Genomic DNA, 23,559 nt, shown 5'->3' on the forward strand with positions numbered 1-23,559 from the left:
ATACAAAAATTAGCCGGTCGTGATGCTGCACATCTGTAACTCCAGCTACTTGGGAGGCTGAGGCAGGAGAATCACTTGAACCCAGAAGGCAGAGGTTGCAGTGAGCCAAGATTCTGCCACTGCACTCCAGCGTGGGTGACAGAGCAAGACTCCATTTCAAAAAAAAAAAAAAAAAAGAAAAAGAAAAAATGCTGGGCACAGTGGCTCATGCCTGTAATCGCAGCACTTTGGGCCGAGGCGGGGGGATCACGAGATCAGGCGTTCAAGACCAACCTGGCCAAGATGGTGAAACCCTGTCTCTACTAAAAATACTAAAAATACAAAAATTAGCGGGACATGGTGCTGGGCGCCTGTAATCCCAGCTACTCAGGAGGCTGAGGCAGGAGAATCGCTTGAACCCGGGGGGCGGAGGTTGCAGTGAGCCGAGATCATGCTACTGCACTCCAGACTGGGCAACAGAGTGAGACTCTGTCTTAAAAAAAAAAGAAAAAAAAAAGAAAATGAAACTCTCAAAGGTGATAGTGGTCATTAACCACAGGACTTGCAATATGTGGGAGCAACAAACAGTAGATGTTTTACCCCGACTAACAGCCTGTCAAGAAGAGGGGCTCAAGGCCAGGTGCAATGGCTCATGCCTGTATTCCCAGCACCTTGGGAGTCCCAGGCAGGAAGATCGCTTAAATCAAGAGTTTGAGATCAGCCTAGGCAACATAGTGAGAACCTTGTTTCTACAAAAAAAATGATAAAATTAGCCAGGTATGGTGGTGTGCACCTGTAATTCCAGCTACTCAGAAGGCTGACGTAGAAGGACCGCTTGAGCCCAGGAGTTTTGAGACCAGCCCAGGCAACATAGTGAGAACCTTGTCTCTACAAAAAGTAATAAAATTAGCCAGGTGTAGTGGTGTGCATCTGTAATTCCAGCTACTTGGAAGGCTAAGGTGAAAGGATCATTTGAGCCTGAAAGGTCGAGCTCGGCTGCAGTGAGCAGTAATCACACCACTGCACTCCAGCCTGGGTGAGTCTTGGAAAAAAGAAGGGAAGGGCCAGATTGTATCTCATGAGCAATAGGATACCGTGTGCCCTCGTGTGGATGCATGCGAAACTGGTAGGTGCACCCCAACACTGTCACCCTTAAAAGCGTAAACCATGTTAACAGCTAAGCCAAACCACAGTGCAGTAGGAAGTCGTAACATGCAGTGTACTATACGCATAAGAAACACCACAGAGCTAGATGTATCCAGAAGAGGCCCCAAGATACAGACTCCAGCTCCTGTCTTGCAAAGGTAAGGGCAACTAAGGTTCTCCCAGCTCTAAAAGTCTGCCCCAAACCTTTAAAGTGGCAAGCTCAAGAAAATACCAACTTTTACCTTATTTGTTTACATAGCTTGAGTAACAGCCTGGCTTGGCTCAGACAGGGCAGCCAGCGTGGTGTTTAGCAGACTGAGTCATCTGGTGATGTGAGCAGTGCCAATGACTAGAGGCCACTGAACCACCAAGACAGGGAAGTGTCACCTCCAGGCCCCTCTCAAGGCTGCAGGCAGGGCCTAGCAATGCCCCCATCTGGTCATGGGTTTTTGTCAACTTTGCAAAAGTAAGATATTTTAACTGCAAAGAGTACATAGCCATACGATATAATATATGATAAAGGAGTGTCAATTAATTAATGAAAATAGCATGCAACTGTTTTTTATTTGGTGATATTTGTCATCTTCAAAATTCATAATCTGTGCTCATTTCTTTTCTCATTCTAAGTACACTTTGTACCTCATTTTGTACCTGTAACTTTATATTCCCATGTAAATGGTGTAAACTCTGGATTCCACAAAACCAGCATGGCCCAATGGCCCGTAGGATCCCTCTGCTAAGTTAAAAGATCCCACGGGCAGCAGCTGTAGAGGGGTACGGGACTGTCTCGGCCAATGCCCACTTAGGAGGTGAGAGCTTTGTTGAGCAAATGTGGATGACTGAACACAAGTATTTTTCGGCAGAGGAACTCTGGGATTCTAGATAGAGCTGGTGAAAACCAGTTAGAAAACCTCCTTTGAAGGTAAGGGCAGATTTCTAGCCCTGGTATCTCCTGAGCAATCTTGCTCAGCCAGTAGCCTTGGTCTCTTCAGCCCATGTCAGTCCGCGTATTTCCCGGCAGGTTCATATGATTCATATACCCTGGGGTTTAAACTTAAGAGTGATTTGAACTTGGATTGCTAAATGAGCAGATGGTGACTCAAACGAAAGAGGCAGATTGACTTTTTGTCCTCTTGAGCTTTCCTATTGATTCCACCTGGGGCCCTGGTGTGACACAAATATATATGTTTGAAGTAGGAGAGCGTGCAAGAGAAAGCCCATCTGTCTGGCATGGTATAGGACCGGCAACACCACTGTTAACTTTGAACTCTACCTGTAATTGTGAGTCTGTTCAAACATTTTTTTTTAAATGCTGAAAAAAAAATTATGGCTTTGGGGTATGTTAGCAAACTTAGTAACTGATGGGCAGTATGAAAAGAATGAGATCACATCCTTTGCAGGGACGTGGAGGGAGCTGAAGGCCATTATTCTGAGCAAACTAGTGCAGGGACAGAAAAACAAATGCTTCATGTTCTCACTTAAAAGTGGGAGCTAAACGATGAGAACACATGGACACATAGAAGGGAACAACACACACTGGAGCCTTTCAGAGGGTGGAGGCTGGGAGGAAGGAGAGGATCAGAAAAATAACTAATGGGTACTATGCTTAATACCTGGATGACGAAATCATCTGTATAGCAAATCCCCATGACACACATTTACCTGTATAACAAACCTGCACATGTACCTCTAAACTTAAAAGTTAAAAAGAAACATAATTGGTATACTTTGGGAGGAAGCCTTTGAAAACGTATGGCAGAAATTATATATTTTTTTCCTGTGAACTTGGTAGAGAAGTAAAGAAATGAATTTTGGTCTGTTTATCTTTTTTGTCTTGACAATATGCATAATAAAGATGCTCTGCACAATATTGGTAATGATACATATGTTATACAGATATAATTCAGAATTCTCTAATACAGGTACCTGGATGTGGTCCTCCTGATCATTTTAGCAAGCATGTTTATCTTAAGTCAACAGTGATATCTTGGCAACTTTGCTTTGGCATTTCTCTCTCTCTCTTTTTTTGTTCTGTTTTTGAGACAGAGTCTCATTGTCACCCAGGCTGGAGTGCAGCGGCCAGCAATCTTGGCTCACTTCAACCTCCGCCTCCTGGTTCAAGCAATTCGCCTGCCTTGGCTTCCCGAGTAGCTGGGAATATAGGTGCATGCCACCACACTCGGCTAATTTTTATATTTTTCATAGAGATGGGGTTTTGTCATGTTGGCCAGGCTGACCTCAGGTGATCTGCCCACATCAGCCTCCCAAAGTGCTGGTATTACAGGCATGAACACTGCGCTGGCCAAGTATTTCTCTTATCAGACATTCCCTTTATGATCAAGCTTAACTTTTTCTCAGTTGAAAGTTACTTAATTCCAGCTCCATATGGATGTGTATGCAAATTATACTCAAACTTTGATTAGAATGCAAAGATTTTATGTCCATGTATCCTTTTGACAACTTGTTTTCGACAATGGCAAATAAATAAAAGAATGCCGAAGATTTCACAGTCTGAGGAAGGATGTGACTTAAAGGGAAAATTGTTCTAATTTATTGTTCGCTTTCAGACAATGGAAGAATACATGAATAAGCCTACATTTTAACTGGAAATCTACTTGAAGACTCCAGCACTACGTGTTATGAAGCTGTAAATAAGCAACGCCTCGCATCCGGTTTTTTGATGGAGCCTCAGGCACCATGCCAAAAATAATTTAAAGGGATTCTTTGTTAACTAACAAAGTTAAAGTTGTTTAACATATTTATAATTACTGTGTGTCTGTATTATTAAAAAAAAAAACAAAGAAAAAAAAGTATATGTCTGTATTATACTGTATAGGGTACTTGTAGCTCTAAATGTTTCAAGTAACTACCACCTAACCCAACAGACAATATTTGTAATGTTTTAACTCCATGTTATATTTTTAAGCTAGTTTAGATAAATTAGATGCAATTTTTTGTTTTGCATTTGATCTTCTACTGACAGGTTAACAACGATATTGGAATAATCCATGATTTTGAATGTGAAGTATATATGATGTCATTAATACATTTTCTAAATGTTTAGTTTTTTAACTTGTATAATAATTCAAAATTATGTTAATAGTACAGAGTTTATATGTAATGCTAGACATTTTTCATATACTTAATAGTACTGTAACTGCAATTCACATACAAAGTGTCTGATTTTAATGTGCTGAATTCATTTTTTGTTTCAGAATTGGGATTAAGAAAATAACCAAAGAGTATAGAACTTAATAAGTGTTTTCGATGCCTTAGAAGCTGCTATCTTGACTGAGGTTTTAATTTATCTTTTAACTGAATATAAGGGACATTCCAATAAGGTTTTCTACAAACTATATATTTATTAAGGTTTATAGAGACCTAGAGATACAGTGTCTTTGACTTCCTTTATTATTCTAAAATAGTATAAGAATTAATAACAACAGCAATAATAATTATTGCTACTATTTTTTAAAATTCATGTTCCAAGCACTCTTAGATGCTGGAAATGTCATTTCAAATATGTTTTAATGTATCTCTAATGCATTTGAAGGCCTATTACATGGCTTGCTTAGAGCATTTAAGATTATCATGGCCTATATGGTAGATTCTTTTCCTCCTTTTTTCTTTTCTCACCCTTTCCTCCCCAAGGAAAAGATTTGCTGCTGACCATTATTACTGTAAATATATCACATTTGTGCTTCCTGGAATGAAAATTCTGTATAACCAGGTACTAACAGTGATCCAACATATTATAGGGAAATAGCTTGTATGCTGGGTGTAGTGGCTCACACCTGTAATCCCAGCACTTTGGGAGGCCGAGACAGGTGGATCACTTGAGGTCAGGAGTTCGAGAGCAGCCTGGCCAATATGATGAAACCCCATCTCTACTAAAAATACAAGAATTAGGCCGGGCACGGTGGCTCACGCCTGTAATCCCAGCACTTTGGGAGGCAGAGGTAGGAGGATCACGAGATCAAGAGATCGAGACCATCCTGGCCAACAGGGTGAAACCCCATCTCTAGTAAAAATATAAAAATTAGCCGGGTGTGATGGTGCATGCCTATAGTCCCAGCTACTCGGGAGGCTGAGGCAGGAGAATCACTTGAACCTGGGAGGCAAAGGTTGCAATGAGCTGAGATTGCGCCACTGCACTCTAGCCTGGGCGACAGAGCAAGACTTTGTCTCAAACAAACAAAATAATTAGCTGGGTGGCAGGTGCCTGTAATCCCAGATACTCGGGGTGCTGAGGCAGGAGAATGGCTTGAACCCAGGAGGCAGAGGTTGCAGTGAGCCAAGATCACACCAATGCACTCCAGGGCGGGCAACAGAGCAAGACTGGAAAAAGGAAAAAAAAAGAAAAAGTAAAAGCTTGTAGTATTCTGTCTTGCTGCCTGCTATTTCATGTTTTACCTATGCATTTTCAGTGTTAGCTTTGAGGTCTGGTATCATTCATATTAGAGTGGTTTGGGACCTCCAGTGATTTCCTAGAAGAGTATGTTTCCTATTGGATTCTTTGGGAGATCCCATCTGGTAGATTTTTAGAGAACCTGATGGAAAAATATTCTCTTTAGTTCATCTCAGCAGACATATTTAGGGAAAACAGCAAAGCAAGCAGGAGAACAAAGGGAAAAATTCACCAATTCCTCAATATAACCATTATTCAAAGCGAATAACTCAGATTAGCATGTTATATAATCATTAGGCTTTTACTATCCGATATTTCTTCAAGTTACCATGTAATTACAATTATGGCATCAGCTTGAAGTTTATCATGCATGATTGATCACTCTGTTTACTTTAGCTTACCTTCAGTTTTGTGGTTTAACTTTTTAATGTGGTAGAATTCTTTCTTTTCTTTTCTTTTTTTTCAGACAGAGTTTCGCTTCTTGTTGCCCAGGCCGGAGTGCAATGGTGTGATCTCAGGTCACTGCAGCCTCCGTCTCCTGGGTTCAAACGATTCTCCTGCCTCAGCCTCCCGAGTACCTGGTATTATAGGCATGCACCACCACGCCCAGCTAATTTTGTATTTTTAGTAGAGTTGGGATTTCTCCATGCTGGTCAGGCTGGTCTTGAATCGTGACCTTAGGTGATTCGCTCCGCCTTGGCCTTCCAAGGTGCTGGGATTACAGGCATGAGCCACTGCCCCTGGCCGAATTCTTTATTTTTCAATACAATTTTGTAAAGATGGACCTCATGTAAATCTATCACAGTTTTTCCAGTTCTTTTGAGATTTGTCACCATATTTGGATAAAGGTATATCTTGAACCTCACTCAAATATACCACACATGTTCTAGATAATTCCATATTAGACACTCTAGCTATGGACAGGGCTTCTCAGACTTCATATCAGTGTCACACATAGAAAGTAAATGTGTCTCGTCCGGGCGAGGTGGCTCATGCCTGTAATCCCAGCACTTTGGGAGGTCAAGGCAGCAGATCACCTGAGGTCAGGAGTTCGTGACCAGCCTGGCCAACAAGGTGAAATCCTGTCTCTACTAAAAATTCAAAAATTAGCCAAGTGTGGTGACGCACGCTTGTAGTGCCAGCTACTCAGGAGGCTGAGGCAGGAGAATTGCTTGAACCCGGGAGGCAGAGGTTGCAGTGAGCTGAGATCGCGCCACTGTACTCCAGCCCAGGTGACAGAGTGAGACTGTCTCAAAAAAAAAAAAAAAAAGAAAAGAAAAAAGAACGAAAGAAAGTAAACATATTTATATGGCGCAGTGGGGTAAATTTGAGGGATTTTAGGGACATCTTACATGGGCCAAGGCTAAAATAGTCATTGTGTTTTCTCTATATTATATAATTACCATGAAACTACCAAGGGAAAAGAAAGACAATAAATGTTAAATTTCTATAAAACTTTCAAAATAAAATGTTTTAACATTTTTTACTGAGGAACTTGGTGTGTTTTCATGAATATACTTTTTTAAAGTCAGATTTATGTTTGACATTGCTACTCATAATTCCTGGTGGTGTCTCTTTAATGTGACCTCTTTATTTTCTTGGTACCTACCAACAAGAAGCAACTTCAAAAGTAAGTGGTAACAAATGGGAGAAGAGTGTTTCCTGCTTTTGCTCCTACTGACTTTTCTCATCATTCACCTACATTTTGGTAATCTGATTTCTTTACAGGTAATTAATGATGTGATCATTTTTTAAATCTAGTGACAGCTCCTTTTCTTTCATTAACAAATGTAAAGTTGACAGTTCTTGTGATAAAGCAAATGGATTTTTGATTCAAACTGTTTTTTCCATATCAAACCTCCTAAAATAATGATAAAGCTTTGGTCAAATGTATTGTTCTAATCTTTTTTGAGACAGAGTCTCACTCTGTTGCCCAGGCTGAGGTACAGTGGCGTGATCTCGGCTCACTGCAACCTCCACCCCTGGGTTCAAGTGATTCTTGTGTCTCAGCCTGCCGAGTAGCTGGGATTACAGGTGTGTGCCACATGCCTGGCTAATTTTTGTATTTTTAGTAGAGATGGGGTTTCACCATGTTGGCCATACTGGTCTTGAACTCCTGGCCTCAAATGATCTGCCCACATCAGCCTCCCAAAATGCTGGGATTACAAGCATGAGCCACTGTACCCAGCCAGTGTCTTCTTTAGAATTCATATTTAATACATATTATATTTACATTTACATATAACATTTATAATTCATATTATAATGATAAACACAGTTCATCATTGGTGAACTGTGTTTAATTTCACCTTTCTAAGTTATAGTCAATACATTTTACTGGTAAATTTTACCTGATAATGTACTTATTCACAATGGTCCCCGAAAATTTTTGATTAAGTTCATTCAGATGGTGGGGAATATGAGTAAAGCAAGCCAATAAATGTTCTCCAATAATCTGCAAAGGAAGACAATTAATTTTTTTTTCAATTCTTACTTTAACTCTTGACAAAAGTTTACCGGTAGACTGTGTACTTTGGTATTAAGCAGCAATAATCTATTTTGTCACATATTGCTAAAAACAGAAAGGTCTGTAACATCTAGGGCTGCCTTTTTTTTTTTTTTTTTTTTTTTTTTTCAGTCAGGGTCTGGCTCTGTTGACCAGGCTGGCGAGCAGTGGCATGATCATGGCTCACTGCATCCTTGAACTCCTGGGTTTATGGGATCCTCTCACCACAGTCTCCCAAACAGCTGGGACTAAAGGCATGCGCTGCCATGCCTGGCTAATTTTTAAACTTTTTTTAGAGAAGCTGGGGGTGGGGGATGTTCTCTCTGAGTTCCCAGGCTGATCTCGAACACCTGGGCTCAAGCGATCCTCCTGCCTTGGCCTGCCAAAGTATTGGGATTACAGGCATGAGCCACCATACCTGACCTTCTCAGGCTTTATTAGACTCACCTTCTGATAGAACCATTTAATGTGGAATTCAGTCCTACACAAGAACTTTCGATAAGTTCTTCATTAATAAGCTCACACATTAACTGAATCTCAGCATCTTTTCCTTGCATCTGTGCTATCACATAATTTATGCAGTGTTTCCATTACATTTAACCTATTTAAAGTGTTCATTTACTATTTTGCTTACTAGTTTGTTTTGCAGCTTTACAGAATAAATAATGTTTTAAGCATTTCTCTTCAGGGTTTCACAGTTATTAACTAAAAAGGGTCGATTAACCTGAGATGATTTATTTACAACTTAGCCATTCTGGAGTAGAATTATTTTAATGTCTTTGGCATGTTCTCTATCCAGTGATAATATTATTCAAAAGTGGCACTTTTTCTCTTTCCTTTGGAAAATGTTGAGAACTTCCACACAGATTGGTAAAATGAGCAGTTCTGCAATTGTGTGAGTTACATGGGCTTTTGCTATTGTTAGCTGACTTCATAACCATTTTTATGAGGTATACTTGATATTGTTATAACATTTTTTAAAAAATTAAAAAATAGAGATGAGTTATTATTATGTTGCCCAGGCTGGTCTTGAACTCCTGGGCTCAAGTAATCCTCCTACCTGAGCCTCCCAAAGTGCTGGGATACAGGTGTCAGTCACCATACCCAGCCTGCTATGACTTCTAGGAAACTTTGTTTCTTATATTATACTTGCCCTTGTTTAAACTTTTATTTAATCTTGTGTGTAAAATGATTGCTTAGTAGAAAGATGTCAGTATAATTTACTTGATACTATTACTTTACTTGATAACATTTTGAAGAGAAGAAGACATTTAGGCTGAAGAAAAGGAATAATTATGGGCCAGACGTGGTGGCTCACGCCTGTAATCCCAACACTTCGGGAGGCTGAGGCAGGTGGATCACAAGGTCAGGAGTTCGAGACCAGCCTGGCCAACGTGGTGAAACCCTGTCTCTACTAAAAAAAAAAAACAAACCACAAAAATTAGCCAGATGTGGTGGTGGGCACCTGTAATCCCAGCTACTTGGGAGGCGGAGGCAGGAGAATTGCTTGAGCCTGGAGGCAGAGGTTGCAGTGAGCCAAGATCACGCCATTGTACTCCAGCCTGGGCAACAAGAGCAAAACTCCATCTCAATAAATAAATAAATAAATAAATAAATAAATAAATAAAAAGGAGAATTACGAAGAACTTGGTTCCACATGTGAGATAGTCCTCATACTGCATCAGTAGTGACTTAAACTTTTTTAAACTATTATTTTTTTAGTGGGGAGATTTGTTGAATTTGGGAAGCCTCCGGTTTTAATAAAATTTATTTATTTATTTATTTTTTATTTATTTATTTTTTTGTTGAGACGGAGTCTTGCTCTGTCGCCCAGGCTGGAGTGCTGTGGCTGGATCTCAGCTCACTGCAAGCTCCGCCTCCCGGGTTTACGCCATTCTCCTGCCTCAGCCTCCCAACTAGCCGGGACTACAGGCACCTGCCACCTCGCCCGGCTAGTTTTTTGTATTTTTTTAGTAGAGACAGGGTTTCACTGTGTTCGCCAGGATGGTCTCGATCTCCTGACCTTGTGATCCGCCTGTCTCGGCCTCCCAAAGTGCTGGGATTACAGGCTTGAGCCACCGCACCCGGCCAAACATATCTGTATAACTTAGGACTATAGAAATGCTAAGAATAAAGAACTAAGGGAGTTACACACGTTTGTAGTCAGAAATTAAGTTCAAAAAATAATTTAGGTCATTTGCATTTTTTAGTATGCAAAATAAATGGAAAAATTAAAGTGCAATAAAAATATAATTTCGAAAATGAAGGCAGTTAAAATTGAAAACATCGAAATATTTATTATCATTTAATAAAATAAACTTCAAAAAAAGTATGAAAATATAAGTATCTTCACTTATGTAGGATTAAATATATTTCAGATAATCTGTCCTCTATAATGAATTGATTTAATTATGTTTTTCTGTTTTTAGAAATGAGCATCTTTTTATTTCTGGAAACAACTTTTTAATGAGATTTTATTAAGCATTAGACTATGACTAATTATAATATTCATAGCCAAAACCAAAACGGTGGGTAAATAAATGAATAAAACAAGGCACATTAATAGAAAAAAAATGAATAAAATCAATTACGGGTTCCACTTGAAACACCTAATCTCATGATAATAGCAATAATAAAACAATTTGTACATACTTTATTAGTTGAACATTTATTAAAAATATAAGAGCACAGAGCAAATTAATTTGGAAGAAAATTTAAATCTTTTACATACAAATACCCTCAAGAATAATAAATCATGTATTAATAAAATTAAACCAGCTGATAATTTTAGAAAGTGCTTCACGTGCAGAGAATTTTATTCAAGTCCTCTCTGCTCTCTGCCAGTGCTTGCTTTTTTTAAAAAAATTTTTGAAATGGGGTCTCACTGTGTTACTCAGGCTGGAGTGCAGCAGCACGATAGCAGTGCAGTGCAACCTGGACCTCCTGGGCTCAGGCAATCCTCTCACCTCAGCTTCCTGAGTAGCTGGGGCTGCAGGCGTGTGCCACCACACTCAGCTAATTTACAAAAAACGATTGCAGAGAAAGGGTCTCACTATGTTGCCCAGGCTGGTCTCAAACTTCTGGGCTTAAGTGAGCCTCCTGTTTCAGCCTCCCAAAAAGTTCTGGGATTACAGGCATGAGCCACCTTGCCCAGCTATTAAAGCCTTTTATATTCAAAATATTTTGAGCCAAAATACATAATTACTGAATTTAGGAATTTTTCTGAGACAGCCATCCAAATACTATTTAAATATTATTTCAACTCCAGTGAACTTTTGGATCAATAAAAATAATGATTTGATTTTTTTATCTCTGTACATAATTTTCAACTATCAGTCTCTCAGAGCAAACAAGTGGGCCATAGTGCACCGGTTGTGATGTTCTGAACCATCTGACCGAGTATCGTATTTGTGTTTAGAGAGTGAAAGTGGAGCAGGAACTGAGGACCTTCATGCCGGTCCTGGCTGTGCCACTGGCGAGGCTCTTGGACTTGCTCTTTGGAATGGATGGAATGTTACAATCAGATGAGATCATAGAGTGGTCTAATTCACTCAATAGATAGAAGAGGGAAGAATAATCATTGCTGTGACATTTATGTTTTGATCAAGTCCCAGTGCTAGTCATTCGTTTCATTAAACTTGTCTTCGTCAAAGGTGTTACCCCATGAGAATATTTGATGAGTCTGGTATGAAATACAGTCCTAATGACATTCAATCATGCTTTTCAGCCTTTTAAATGATACAAGTGAAGAATATTGAGTGCTCTCTAAATGAAAGATGTCATTGTAAGAGTAGAAAGAACCACTCCTGGAATAAAAGGGGAATTGCAAGTTTGTATTGGTTGGGAGTGGTGGTTCATGCCTGTAATCCCGGCACTTTGGGAGGCTGAGGTGGGTGGAAATCACAAAGGTCAGGAGTTTGAGACCAGCCTGGCCAAAACCCCATCTCTACTAGCCGAGTGTGGTGGCTCACACCTGTAGTCCCAGCCACTTGGGAGGCTGAGGCAGGAGAATTGCTTGAACTGGAGAGGTGGAGGTTGCAGTGAGCCAAGATGGTGCCACTGCACACCAGCCTGGGTGACAGAGTGAGACTCCATCTCAAAAATAAATAAATAAATAAATAAATAAATAAATAAAAGTAAATAAATAAAAAGTTTGCATTGTCAAATTTTGGAGGAGGGATTTCTCATATGTTTCAGAAGGAAAGGAGAGAACAGAGGAAGAATACATTTTTTACTGGCATTGAATTTGCAGCCTCTCTTGAAGATTGGTTTATTCATGCTGGAATTATGGCCAGTGGAATGTGGGTTGAAGTAACCCATACCCACTGCAGGTCTGGCTTATAAAAATCTCCCCTATGAGACCTCCATTCTTTGTTTACAGCTAAACAAAAAGACTCCAGGACCCAGAGAAGGCAGAGCCATGAGATGGGAGGAATCTGTCAAAAGGCTGTCAGGAAAGACAACCAACTAGGACAGCCAAACTGAACTAATATATGCACAGAAGTCAACCTTTATTATGTTATCCCCTGCACTGGGGGTGTTACAGCATTGAGCCTGCCCCAATGCACAAAAAAACTGTGCGCTACCATCAGCAGGATCAGGATATGTGAAATCAGGTTTATTTACAGAAAGTACACAAATAAAGCACCCTTTAGAGCTAACACAAGCGACTACCTGGAAAAAGGTAGATAATAAGCATGATTGGGAAAGCAGGCTTCTAAAAAATAGACACCAAAATGTAGAAGTAGAAAGATTGTGATGCTGCCATTCACACATCGTGTCAGTTTTGTAGAGGCACAAATTGGGTCCCACAGGTTACCCTGCACCTGCATACAAATTTCGTTTGCCTGTCACTGTATAAAAAATTGAATCAATCATGTTATTTCCACACAAATAGTCTTTTGTTTTTCTTGGAAAATTGTAAGAGCTAGCCATATTTAGCCTGCACTTCTTTGTGGCAAGAATCAGCTGGAGCTGGAGGCTTGCACTGCTGTTTCCCACAGCCCCCACCACTGCACCTACCCACTTCTCTGATTTCTATACTAGCTTAGTTCTGGGCATTTTTTCTTTTCTTTTCTTTTTCTCTCTCTCTGTCTCTGTCTCTCTCTCTGTCTCTCTCTCTGTCTCTCTCTCTCTCTCTCTCTCTCTCCTTCCTTCCTTCCTTCCTTCCTTCCTTCCTTCCTTCCTTCCTTCCTTCCTTCCTTCCTTCCTTCCTTCCTTCCTTCTGTTTTTGACCGAATCTTACTCTGTTGCCCAGGCTGGAGTGCAGTGGCGTCATCTTGGCTCACTGCAATCTCTGCCTCCCAGGTTCAAATGTTTCTTGTGTCTCAGCCTCCCAAGTAGCTGGGATTACAGGTACGTGCCACCGCTCTCGGCTACTTTTTGTATTTTTAGTAGAGATGGGATTTCTTCTTGGTTGTTGCTTGTTCTGTTCATTCCTTTTACCTAAATGTTGTTCACTCCATCTCCCTATATCCAGATTCTTTAACATCCAACTCAAGTACTGCTGTCTTCCTGAATCCTCTCTCATTCCATTCTCTCTCCCTTCTCTGAAATCCCTTTGAATTAAATCTATGCCTCACAAGGTACTTAATTTATCACTTTTAATGTTATATTGCAGATATTTAAATATAAATTACCTGGACATAAAAAGTCCAGGATGAGTGGGAGGGCTGTGTGTGTGTCTGTGTGTGTGTGTGTGTGTGTGTGTATGTGTGTGTTAGAGAGAGGGAGAAATAACTTTTTCTGAGTCTCGTAATGGTCTATTGATATCTTACATACATTGACACAATTTCTCATAGCTACTAGATTGGAATCTAAAACCTCTCCTTTAAAAAGCTATATTTTTCTTTTTTATCCTTTTTGAGACAGGGTCTCACTCTGTCATCAAGGGGGCAGTGGTATGATCTTGGCTCACTACAACCTCTGCCTCCCAGGCTCAAGTGATCCTCCCACCTTTGCCTCTGGAGCTGGGACTGCAAGTGCATGCCACCAGGCCCAGCTAATTTTTGTATTTTTTGTAAAGAAGGGTTTGTTTTTTTTGTTTGTTTGTTTTCCAGCTGGGCACAGTGGTTCACGCCTATAATCCCAGCACTTTGGGAGGCCGAGGTGAGTGGATCACCTGAGGTCAGGAGTTTGAGAGCAGCCTCGCCAATGTGGTGCATGGTCTTTACTAAAAATACAAAAAAGTTAGGCATAGTGGCAGAGGCCTGTAATCCTAGCTACTTGGGAGGCTGAGGCAGGAGAATCGCTCGAACCCAGGAGTTGGAGGTTGGAGTGATCAGAGATCTCACCATTGCACAGCCTGGGCAAAAAGAGCGAAACTCTATCTCAAAAAAAAAAAAAAAAAAAAAAAAAGGTTTATTTTTTCATGTTGCCAAGACTGGTCTCGAACTCCTGAACTCAAGTCGTCCTCCCACGTCAGCCTCCCAAAGTGCTGGGATTACAGGCATGAGTCACCATGCCCAGCCAAAAGGTATATTTCTCTTAATACTGCCAAAGATTTTTGAATAATCACAAGAAGTTCTTGAATCCAGCAAGTTGTATGATCATTTCTACAGTATATCATCAAATAGTTTGTTTTTGATCAAGAGAGTTTGTACTGTCTTTTATGTTGTCTTGAATCCAGAAATAACATTAAAATATTGTACTTCCGAAGCATGATAGGATTCCAAAACTTTAGGTGACAGGTGACACTCTACTGTCCAAGACCTTTTCTGTTCTGTCTACTACTGGGTCCCTACCACCCATACCAGTGCCTGGCACGCAGTAAGATATCAGTGACTGCTGAAAGTTGATGAACATGGTGATTACTTGGTTGCTGCTGTTCTTGTGATAAAATGATCAAAATTAAAACTGAGCACTTAGCAGTGGCACCATGAGGATATGTTTTCTTCCTTGTGAAATAAAAATAAGAGGTTTGGAAGCAGAAGTTAAACTAAGTTAAACTGCCACATTTCCAAGCCAGCCTTCATTCAATACCGTTTACGTGCGTGACACACCAAGCTTTTATGTTGAAGCTATTCATCTGGGTGGGGAGCCCATTGCCAAGTCTTGCCAGCACGATGAAAAAGAACCCGATAGCTTGTTGATGTGATTGTACAAGGAGGAATCGACTTTTCAAAAATATGACTCAAGTATACCCAAATATGTGCACTTTTTGTATTTTTAAATGTGTCATGTGGATTATGATTTTAGTGCAAGATGATGATAGGGGATCCCTTTTTAAGATGATAAACTTTTGGATTATTATTATTTCCAAGTCATGAAGTAGAAAGCAGTGGCACGCTGATTGCTCTCTGTCTCTTTAGTCTTCCTTTTGCCCTTTACTACAGAATGTATTGACTTTCTCTTTATGTGAAATCTCACCATGTGAGATCTATGCAAATGCAAGTGATGTGAAGATAAGGCCTAGGAAGGCATATCTGTAAAGAAAAATGGAAAAACACCTTTGAAGAAGCTTAGCTGTAGCTGAAAGTGATAGTTACCAGGAGAATGACTGACTACCAAGCACATTGTATACTAGACCCAGCTAATACATTATTCATAAGGGACAGGAAAAGCAGTTTCCCTCCTTTCCTCCCTCCCTTCCTTTTCCTTCCTTCCTTCCTCCCTTTTCCTTATTTCCTTCCTTCCTTCCTTCCTTCCTTCCTTCCTTCCTTCCTTCCCTCCCTTCCTTCCTTCTTCCCTCTCTCCCTTCCTTCTTCCCTCTCTCCCTTCCTCCCTTCCTTCCATCCCTCCTTCCTTTTTCCCTCCCTTCCTTCTTTCCCTCCCTCCCTCCCTCCCTCCTTTCTTTCCTTCCTTCCTTCCTTCCTTCCTTCCTTCCTTCCTTCCTTCCTTCCTTCCTTCCTTTCCTTCCTTCCTTCCTTCTTTCCCCTCCCTCCCTCCCTCCCTCCCTCCCTCCCTCCCTCCTTCCTTCCTTCCTTCCTTCCTTCCTTCTTCCTTCCTTCCTTCCTTCCTTCCTTCCTTCTTCCTTTCCCTCCCTCTCCTCCCTCCCTCCCTCCCTCCCTCCCTCCCTTCCTTCCTTCCTTCCTTCCTTCCTTCCTTCCTTCCTTCCTTCCTTCCTTCCTTCCTTCCTTCCTATTTAGAACAGATGAGCAAGTGAGGAAGAACAGATAATAGTAAAAGACAGTTGTATTTCATGTTGATAAATGTAAAGATTCCCCATATGTTTGATTCACACATTGTGTGCTCTTGTTTATATATGGAGATGTAATGAAACAAGAATTTAGAGTAAACAATTGTAAAAAAGGGCTAAGAGCCAAGTTAAGGCCCTTTATACAGTATTGACTTCTCTCAACTCTTCTTTATTTTTCTTTTGAGATGGAGTCTTTCTCTGTTGCTCAGATTGGAGTGTGGAGTACAGTGGCATGATCTTGGCTCACTGCACCCTCTGCCTCCGGGGTTCAAGTGATTCTCTTGCCTCAGCCTATTGAGTAGCTGAGACTATAGGCATGCACAACCACACCCGACTAATTTTTGTATTTTTAATTAGTAGAGACGAGGTTTCACCCTGTGGGCCAGGCTGGTCTCACACTCCTGACCTCAAGTGATCTGCCTGCCTCGGCCTCCCAAAGTGCTGGGATTACAGGTGTGAGCCACTGCACCCAGCCATCAGTTGTTCTTAATAATTGTCTTTTAGTGACAAAGGCAAATTATAGGCTGTAGAAAATTAGGCTTAGTGATAAAGGGTACATGTTATAACCAAGTGTTTCCTTTGGAAGTGTATACAATGGGAGTGGCTCCTTCACTTGCTCCCAATAAAAATCACACTGCAAAATCTAACACTTAGAAAAATAAAACTCAACAGAAAATTGATTGAGAAATCACACTAAACAGAAAATTGATTGTATATTTAGTAAAAATTGCAAATATTAATATTTAGAAAAACAAAACTCAACAGAAAATTGATTGGGAAATGATACTGGTGTCTCTCTCACTCTCTCTCTTACTTTCTCTTTCTCTCTCCTCCTCATCCTTAGAGAAAACAGAATATTCAAATCAGGACTGCTACCTGTGGGCAGTCTGCCGTATACCAGGGCTTCCCAACCCATTTGCTATGCTCTGTGGGGGTGACATAAATGCCGTACAGGTGACCTGAAAGTATTGATCCTTTGGCCCCAGAGGAGCCTTTTTTCTTTACCAAAGGAAATATACCAAAAATAGGATTATTTTCTATGAGTAGCATGACATAAAAAGGTTGGGATGCTGTGCCACAAACTACTTTATAACAACTAGCCTTACAAATTTGACCCTATAGAGAAGATTTAGAGAAGTAATAGGATTAATATGACAGTCCAAATGCACTAAGCTATTGTGCATGGGCTGAGCCCTCCACCTGGAATATCCTACCTTTTGGTCTCCTGCCTTGGGAATGCCCCACTCACTGTTGACCTGGTAACTTTTGGTCACCATCCAGGGCTCAGCTCATTGTCAGCTCCAGTGAAACTATCCCCATGACTCCCTTCCCCAGCATGAATGGATTTTATTGGGTACCACAGGAGCAGAGAACACTGTGACTCCTATAGATGTAAACCTACATGGACAACAGGCCATTTCTCCCTCAAAACTGAGCTTCTGCAAGGCACGGGCTGTGAGCTTATATTGCTATCCAGATGGATTACTTAATGTTTATTACATCAATGCCTATGGCACACTTTCAAATTCACATGGAAGGAAGTGCATTCAAACCATAGCCATGGGTTTCCTACCCACCACATCCCCACATCCTCCTGGACACACTTAGCTATAGAGTCAGGGGTCAGGGTCCTGCTGTTTCTTTTTGGTCCTTGATATTGTTTTTTTTTTTTTTTTTGAGATGGAGTCTTGCTCTGTAGCCCAGGCTAGAGTGCAGTGGCGCCATCTCAGCTCACTGCAACCTCCGCCTCCCGGGTTCAAGCGATTCTCCTGCCTTAGCTTCCTGAGTAGCTGGGATTACAGGGATGCACCACCACATCCAGCTAATTTTTTATATTTTTAGTAGAGACAGGGTTTCACCGTGTTGACCAGGCTGGTCTCAAACTCCTGACCTCAAGTGATCTGCTCGCCTAGGCCTCCCAAAGTGCTGGGATTACAGGTGTGAGCCACTATGCCCAGCCTTCCTTGATATTGTTGATGGAGCCATTTGAGGAGATTTGCTTTTCTTTGCTGACAACCTGTACTGGAAACGGTTAACTCTGCGTGTCTAGGTTGCTCAAGCTCTGCACATTTAAAAACCTGCCTCCAGAACTGGCTGGCTCTTGAGATATAACGTCTGAGCCCCTGGAATGTTTTGCCTGATAAGAATGTTCTGCATACCCCAGCCTTGGGCCATGCTGCACCAGTGTGACCAGATAGGTTGATCTTAGTTTTGTGATTTATACCAAACACTGTTTTTGCTCCGGGTGAGGGGGCTGGAGTCTGGGTGGCTGAGGTCAGTCACATGGGTGCTGCATGCCTAGGTAACTGGTGTCTAGGTAAAACCAAAAGACACGGAGGCTTGGTGAGCTTCCCTGGTTGGCAGAACTTTGCATAGGTTGCCACGTGTTGCTGGGAGAATTAAATGCATCCTCCTGTGACACCACTGAAGGGAAGCTAGAAGCTTATGCCTGGCTTCTCCTGGACTTCCCCTCCATGTGCCTTTTCCCTTTTCCTCATTCTAATTTATATGCTTTCACTGCAATAAACTGTAACTGTGATTAAAACAGCTTCAGAATCCTGTAAGTCCTTCTAGGGAATCATCGAGCCTCAGGTGGTACTGGGGACCCCCGACACAACACAGTTCAGATGCTGTTGTTCAGTAGTTTGGTATGCGAAAACAGTCATAGAGGCTGGCTGCGGTGGCTCACGCCTGTTATCTCAGCACTTTGGGAGGCCGAGGTGGGCAGATCACCTGAGGTCAGGAGTTGGAGACCAGTCTGGCCAACATGGTGAAACCCCGTCTCCACTAAAAATACAAAAAATTAACCAGGTGTGGTGGTGCACACCTGTAATCCCAGCTAACTCGGGAGGCTGAGGCAGGAGAATTGCTTGAACCTGGGAGGCGGAGGTTGCAGTGAGCGGAGATTGTGTCATTGCACTCCAGCCTGGGCGACAAGAGAGAAACTCCATCTTGATCAATTAAAAAAAAAAAAAAAAAAAAGGAAAGAAAAAGAAAAAAAGAAAAGAAAACAATTGTGGGCACCAGGAAGGGGACAGTTGGAGGGAAAGTCTGGGAAGGTGTTTTGGGGGCAGAATGCAGTGGGGTCTGTGAGAAGGTCAGGGCTTCTCAATTTCCTGGGATTATGTGGTGAGAGCCAGAATTGACACGGCTGAGTAAAAGCTCTCAGCCAATATTTGAAATTAGTACACTTCAGGCTTTGTTTCTTCTGACTCAAAACGTATCTCCATGTTCTCAGGGGAAGGGGACAGTAAGCAAAGGGTAAGTATGTATGACTGGCAATTTTGCCGATTCGAAGGTTCTAAAGGCAGCTTGCCCATCAGCCTTGCTAGGACTGCCCTGCAGGGAGCAGGGACCGTAGACCTGCATGGGACTGGTGAGAGGCAGGCTTGCCCAGCCTTGTTGGCTGCTTAGCCTTTCGAGGCCGCGGGAATTGCTTTACAGAAGCCATTTAACAACATCTCAAAATTAGCACCTAGAATCCCCGAGTTAATCGATAAGGTGGGTTTTGGACCTGAAGTGCTGGGGTTCATGACTTGACTCTGTCCCCTGCCAGCTGTGTGGCTTCTGGCAGGTAACTACTCCCTGCCTCGGTTTCCTCATCAGTGCTCAGGACAGGGTCTGGCACCTGGTAAGTGCTCCAGAAATGCTAGCTGCTGTTCTTGGTTTCTCTTCTGCAGCTCTCTGATAAGCAGCAAAAGCGCTATCCTAACCCTATTGTAGGGAAGAAGTTTTATGTTGCCTAAAATAGCTTCATTGAAGAAAAAGGCCCAGAACTGGGGCAGCATTTTGTAAGCTGGTTATAGAAATTGCACTTCAAGGCCAGCCACGGTGGTTCATGCCTGTAATCTCAGCACTTTGAGAGGCCATGACAGACTGATCATTTGAGGCCAGGAGTTCAAGGCCAGCCTGGTCAACGTGGTGAAACCCTGTCTCTACTAAAAATACGTATTTAGCCGGGGTGGGGGATGGGGATAATGGAGACCGTGGGGAGGATAGGGGGATAGAGAGGCTGGTGCGTGTCTGTAATCCCAGTTGCTCAGGAGGCTGAGGCATGAGAATCGCTTGAAACCAGGAGGCAGAGGTTGCAGTGAGCACAGATCTCACCACTGCGCTCCAGCCTGGGAGACAGAGTGAGACTGTCTCACAAAAAATAAAAATAAAAAAATAAAGAAATTGCATGTTAATACCATTTATTACATAGTATATTCAAAAGAGAGGGTTTCTTTCTGTGAATAAGTTGAGGTGTGTCCCCCCGGTGGTCTTCCTCCCCCACTTCCCCGTAGGCTCTCTCTTGACTTCTTTCCACTGCTTACAACTGGGAAGGACAAATTCTTGCTTCACCAAACAAAGCAAGTATAAGGCTAATATCATCCCTGATGCCAAATGGACAAATCTCACAAAATGGGAACTTAATCATAGACAAATTCTTAGGCTTAAGACAATCTCTTCTTTTGACATATTCAGAATAACCCCAAAATAAGCCTCATTTTTGCCCAGGTTCAGAAGGCCATAGACCAACTGTGATCCCTGGAACACAGGAGTCCGAGTGTTCTGAGAGTCTGATCTGACCTGGCTACCTTATATGATACAGCCAGCCTGTCCCTCCACAAGACAGTAAATAAGGCATAATATGATATTTTACTTCTCTGGGGCCATGGACTCCATTTTCAAACTCTTAAAAGATTGAGCAGTATTGGAATGTTTAAAGAAATAAATAAAAATCCCTAGTAAAATTTCTTTGTTTTTTACAAAAATTCAAATGGTATTCAGAAAAAATGAAAAGTAAACATAATATCCAATATGGGATGACACAGGTAAACAGCATATATCGTGGAAGAATTTGTGTGTGTGAAAAGCGTTATAATGATCATATCTGTTCCACCAGGAATTATGAGACCGTAACTCAGGGATCTGCAAATTATGGTCCTTGGGCCAAATCCAACCTGTGGACTATTTTTGTGTGGTCAGCCAGGAAGGTAGGAATGTTCTTTACATTTTCAGAAGGTTATTAAAAGAGGAAAGAGAGGAGAAGGAAGAGGAGGAGGGAGGGAGAAGAGTAAGAGAAACTCCTGTGTGCTCAATGCAGATGTTGAATCAACTGCACATTTGAAACTTGTTGATATTCTGCCTTAAATGGAAAGAACATCTCTTAAAGGAACAGGCCCTTAAAGCTCCTGATACCTGTGCTCTTGCTTTTAGGACACTTATAGCAGGGAAGTGACACCAGGGTCACACTGTCTAGCCCAGGGCACTATTTTCTCCCCTCTTGAGGAAGCTTCTCCACTTCCTGGAAGACTGCAGCACCCCTTCTTCCACATTCTGCAGAGTGTGGTGTGGATAGGAGGCATTATTATGCTCTTTAATTTATTTGTATGTCTTTCTGAAACCAAATACTATAAGGTATTGATACGGTGGGAGGGGTGGTCAGGGAAGTGCTGGGTAGAAAAGGGCGGGGTTCCTGGCGAGGGCTCCACCCTCAGGCCTGTGACCGTGGACCTAAGTGAGAACAGGCACTCCCGTGTTTGTGCCCAAATGTTGCATTTTCCAAGACCACGCTGGCCTGCCATGCCCCATTCCTGTGTCCATATAAACTTGCAAACTTAGTGGGCACATACACAAGTGGTTGAATGTTCAGAGGAGCAGAGGAACACACCAGCAGACACCAGCAGACCAGCAATGTAGGAACACGTGGCAGAGAAACAGAGAAGGGGAGTGGGCCAGGGCAGTCAGAGGGAAGTACAGCTGCTGGGCGGCCTGACTTCAGAGGAAGACCACCTTCCCACTCCATCTCCACTTCCCACTCCCCACCCATCTCACTGAGAGCCACCTCCACCACTGAATAAAACCTTGCACTCATCCTTCAAGCCCACATGTGATCTGATTTTTCCAGTACACTGGGCAAGAACTTGGGATACAGAAAGCTGTCACACTGGCCGTCTGCCCTCTTGATAGTGTCTAATTGAGCTGATTAACACAAGCTGTTTGCAGACAGCAAAGCTGAAAGAGCACACTGTAACACACACCTACTTGGGCTTTGGGAGTTCAAGACACCCACTCCTAGACGCTGCTGTGGAGCCAGAGCCCAAAAGTGCTCCCCATGGCCTCTGTACCTGCCCATCTGCATGCTCCCTCTAAGGGTTTCAGCAGCAGGGTGGCTAAAGGAGCGAGCTACACCCCTGTCAAACATCCTCTGAGGGTGATAAGGGGAACTCTCGTTTCAGGATGTTCCATAGATCTCATCGCATGCGACTTTTGTGGTTATTTCTGTGTAAGTCTGGCTTCAGAGTCTTGGGCAGGAATATAATCAGGGATATATTATGTTGCATTGAAAAGCATCAGACATAGCTTTCATTGTTTGCCCACTGCTTATTGTTTTAGTGTTTCCAATGTAGAAGAACTTGAGAGGAATTTCCAAACCCACGCCCAAGGCCTAGCGATTTCTTTGGGATGAAGCACAGTACAGCTAAGATACAAATCAGATCTATCCCCTCTATTGCTGTAAACCCCACAATGGTCCTGTTACCCATGGGATAATGTCCACATTCCTTGCTGTGGAACCAGGTATATATATCTGGTTATACATATATATATATATATCCCAGAATACATGTGCAAGACACACAGGTTTGTTACATAGGTAAACATGTGCCACGGTGGTTTTCTGCACCTGTCAACCCATCACCTAGGTATTAAGCCCCACATCATTAGCTATCTATCCTGATGCTCTCCCTCCCCACCCCCGTCGCCACCCACAGGCCCCAGTGGGTGTTGTTCTCCTGCCTGTGTCCATGTGTTCTCATTAAGAACCAGTTCTTTTCATGTTTTCTCCTTCCTTCCTGATCCCAGTACCCCACATCCAGCTGTGTTCCTAACATATGATGTGTTTTCTTCCTTCTGCATTTTTGTACGTTTGAGCTTGTACATCACCTCCTCAGAGAGCTGTTCCTTGATCACCGCAGTTCAGTAGCAAACTGTCTCCCCACTGTCACTGTCTTGCCCATAACCCTGTTTTATTTTCTTTATAACACTTACTTTATTTGAAATTATTCTATTGGTTGGTTTGGTTGCTTACCTATTTGTTCATGTATTCATGCATTTATTGCATCTGTCTTCTCCATCTTCTCCCTCACTATAATGTGTACTTTTTGAGGGCAGAAATTCCATATTTGCAGTAGCTAGAATGCTGCTTAGTAAAGAGCCTGGCATGCAGTAGGGTCCCAAAAGGTCCTGATATGGTTTGGCTGTGTCCCCACCCAAATTTCAACTTAAATTGTATCTCCCAGAATTCCCACATGTTGTGGGAGGGTCCAGGGGGAGGTAATTGAATCATGGGGCTGGTCTTTCCTGTGCTATTCTCATGATAGTGAATAAGTCTCATGA

General features: G+C 42.1%; 2 protein-coding genes across 3 annotated transcripts in view; both read left to right on the forward strand.

The window, feature by feature from the left end:
* AP1S3 (adaptor related protein complex 1 subunit sigma 3) overlaps positions 1-6,818 on the forward strand; it is an 80,133-nt gene extending 73,315 nt beyond the window's left edge. Inside the window, exon 5 of the mRNA XM_050752175.1 lies at positions 3,693-6,818. Coding sequence (XP_050608132.1) covers positions 3,693-3,728 — 36 coding nt within the window. The 3' untranslated portion in view covers positions 3,729-6,818. The remainder of the gene's footprint in view (positions 1-3,692) is intronic.
* SCG2 (secretogranin II) overlaps positions 1-23,559 on the forward strand; it is a 468,897-nt gene that overhangs the window by 293,442 nt on the left and 151,896 nt on the right. The gene's annotated exons all lie outside the window — the stretch shown is intronic.

Source organism: Macaca thibetana, chromosome 12 (genome assembly GCF_024542745.1).
Source record: "Macaca thibetana thibetana isolate TM-01 chromosome 12, ASM2454274v1, whole genome shotgun sequence".
In the NCBI taxonomy this organism is placed as follows: Eukaryota; Metazoa; Chordata; class Mammalia; order Primates; family Cercopithecidae; genus Macaca; species Macaca thibetana.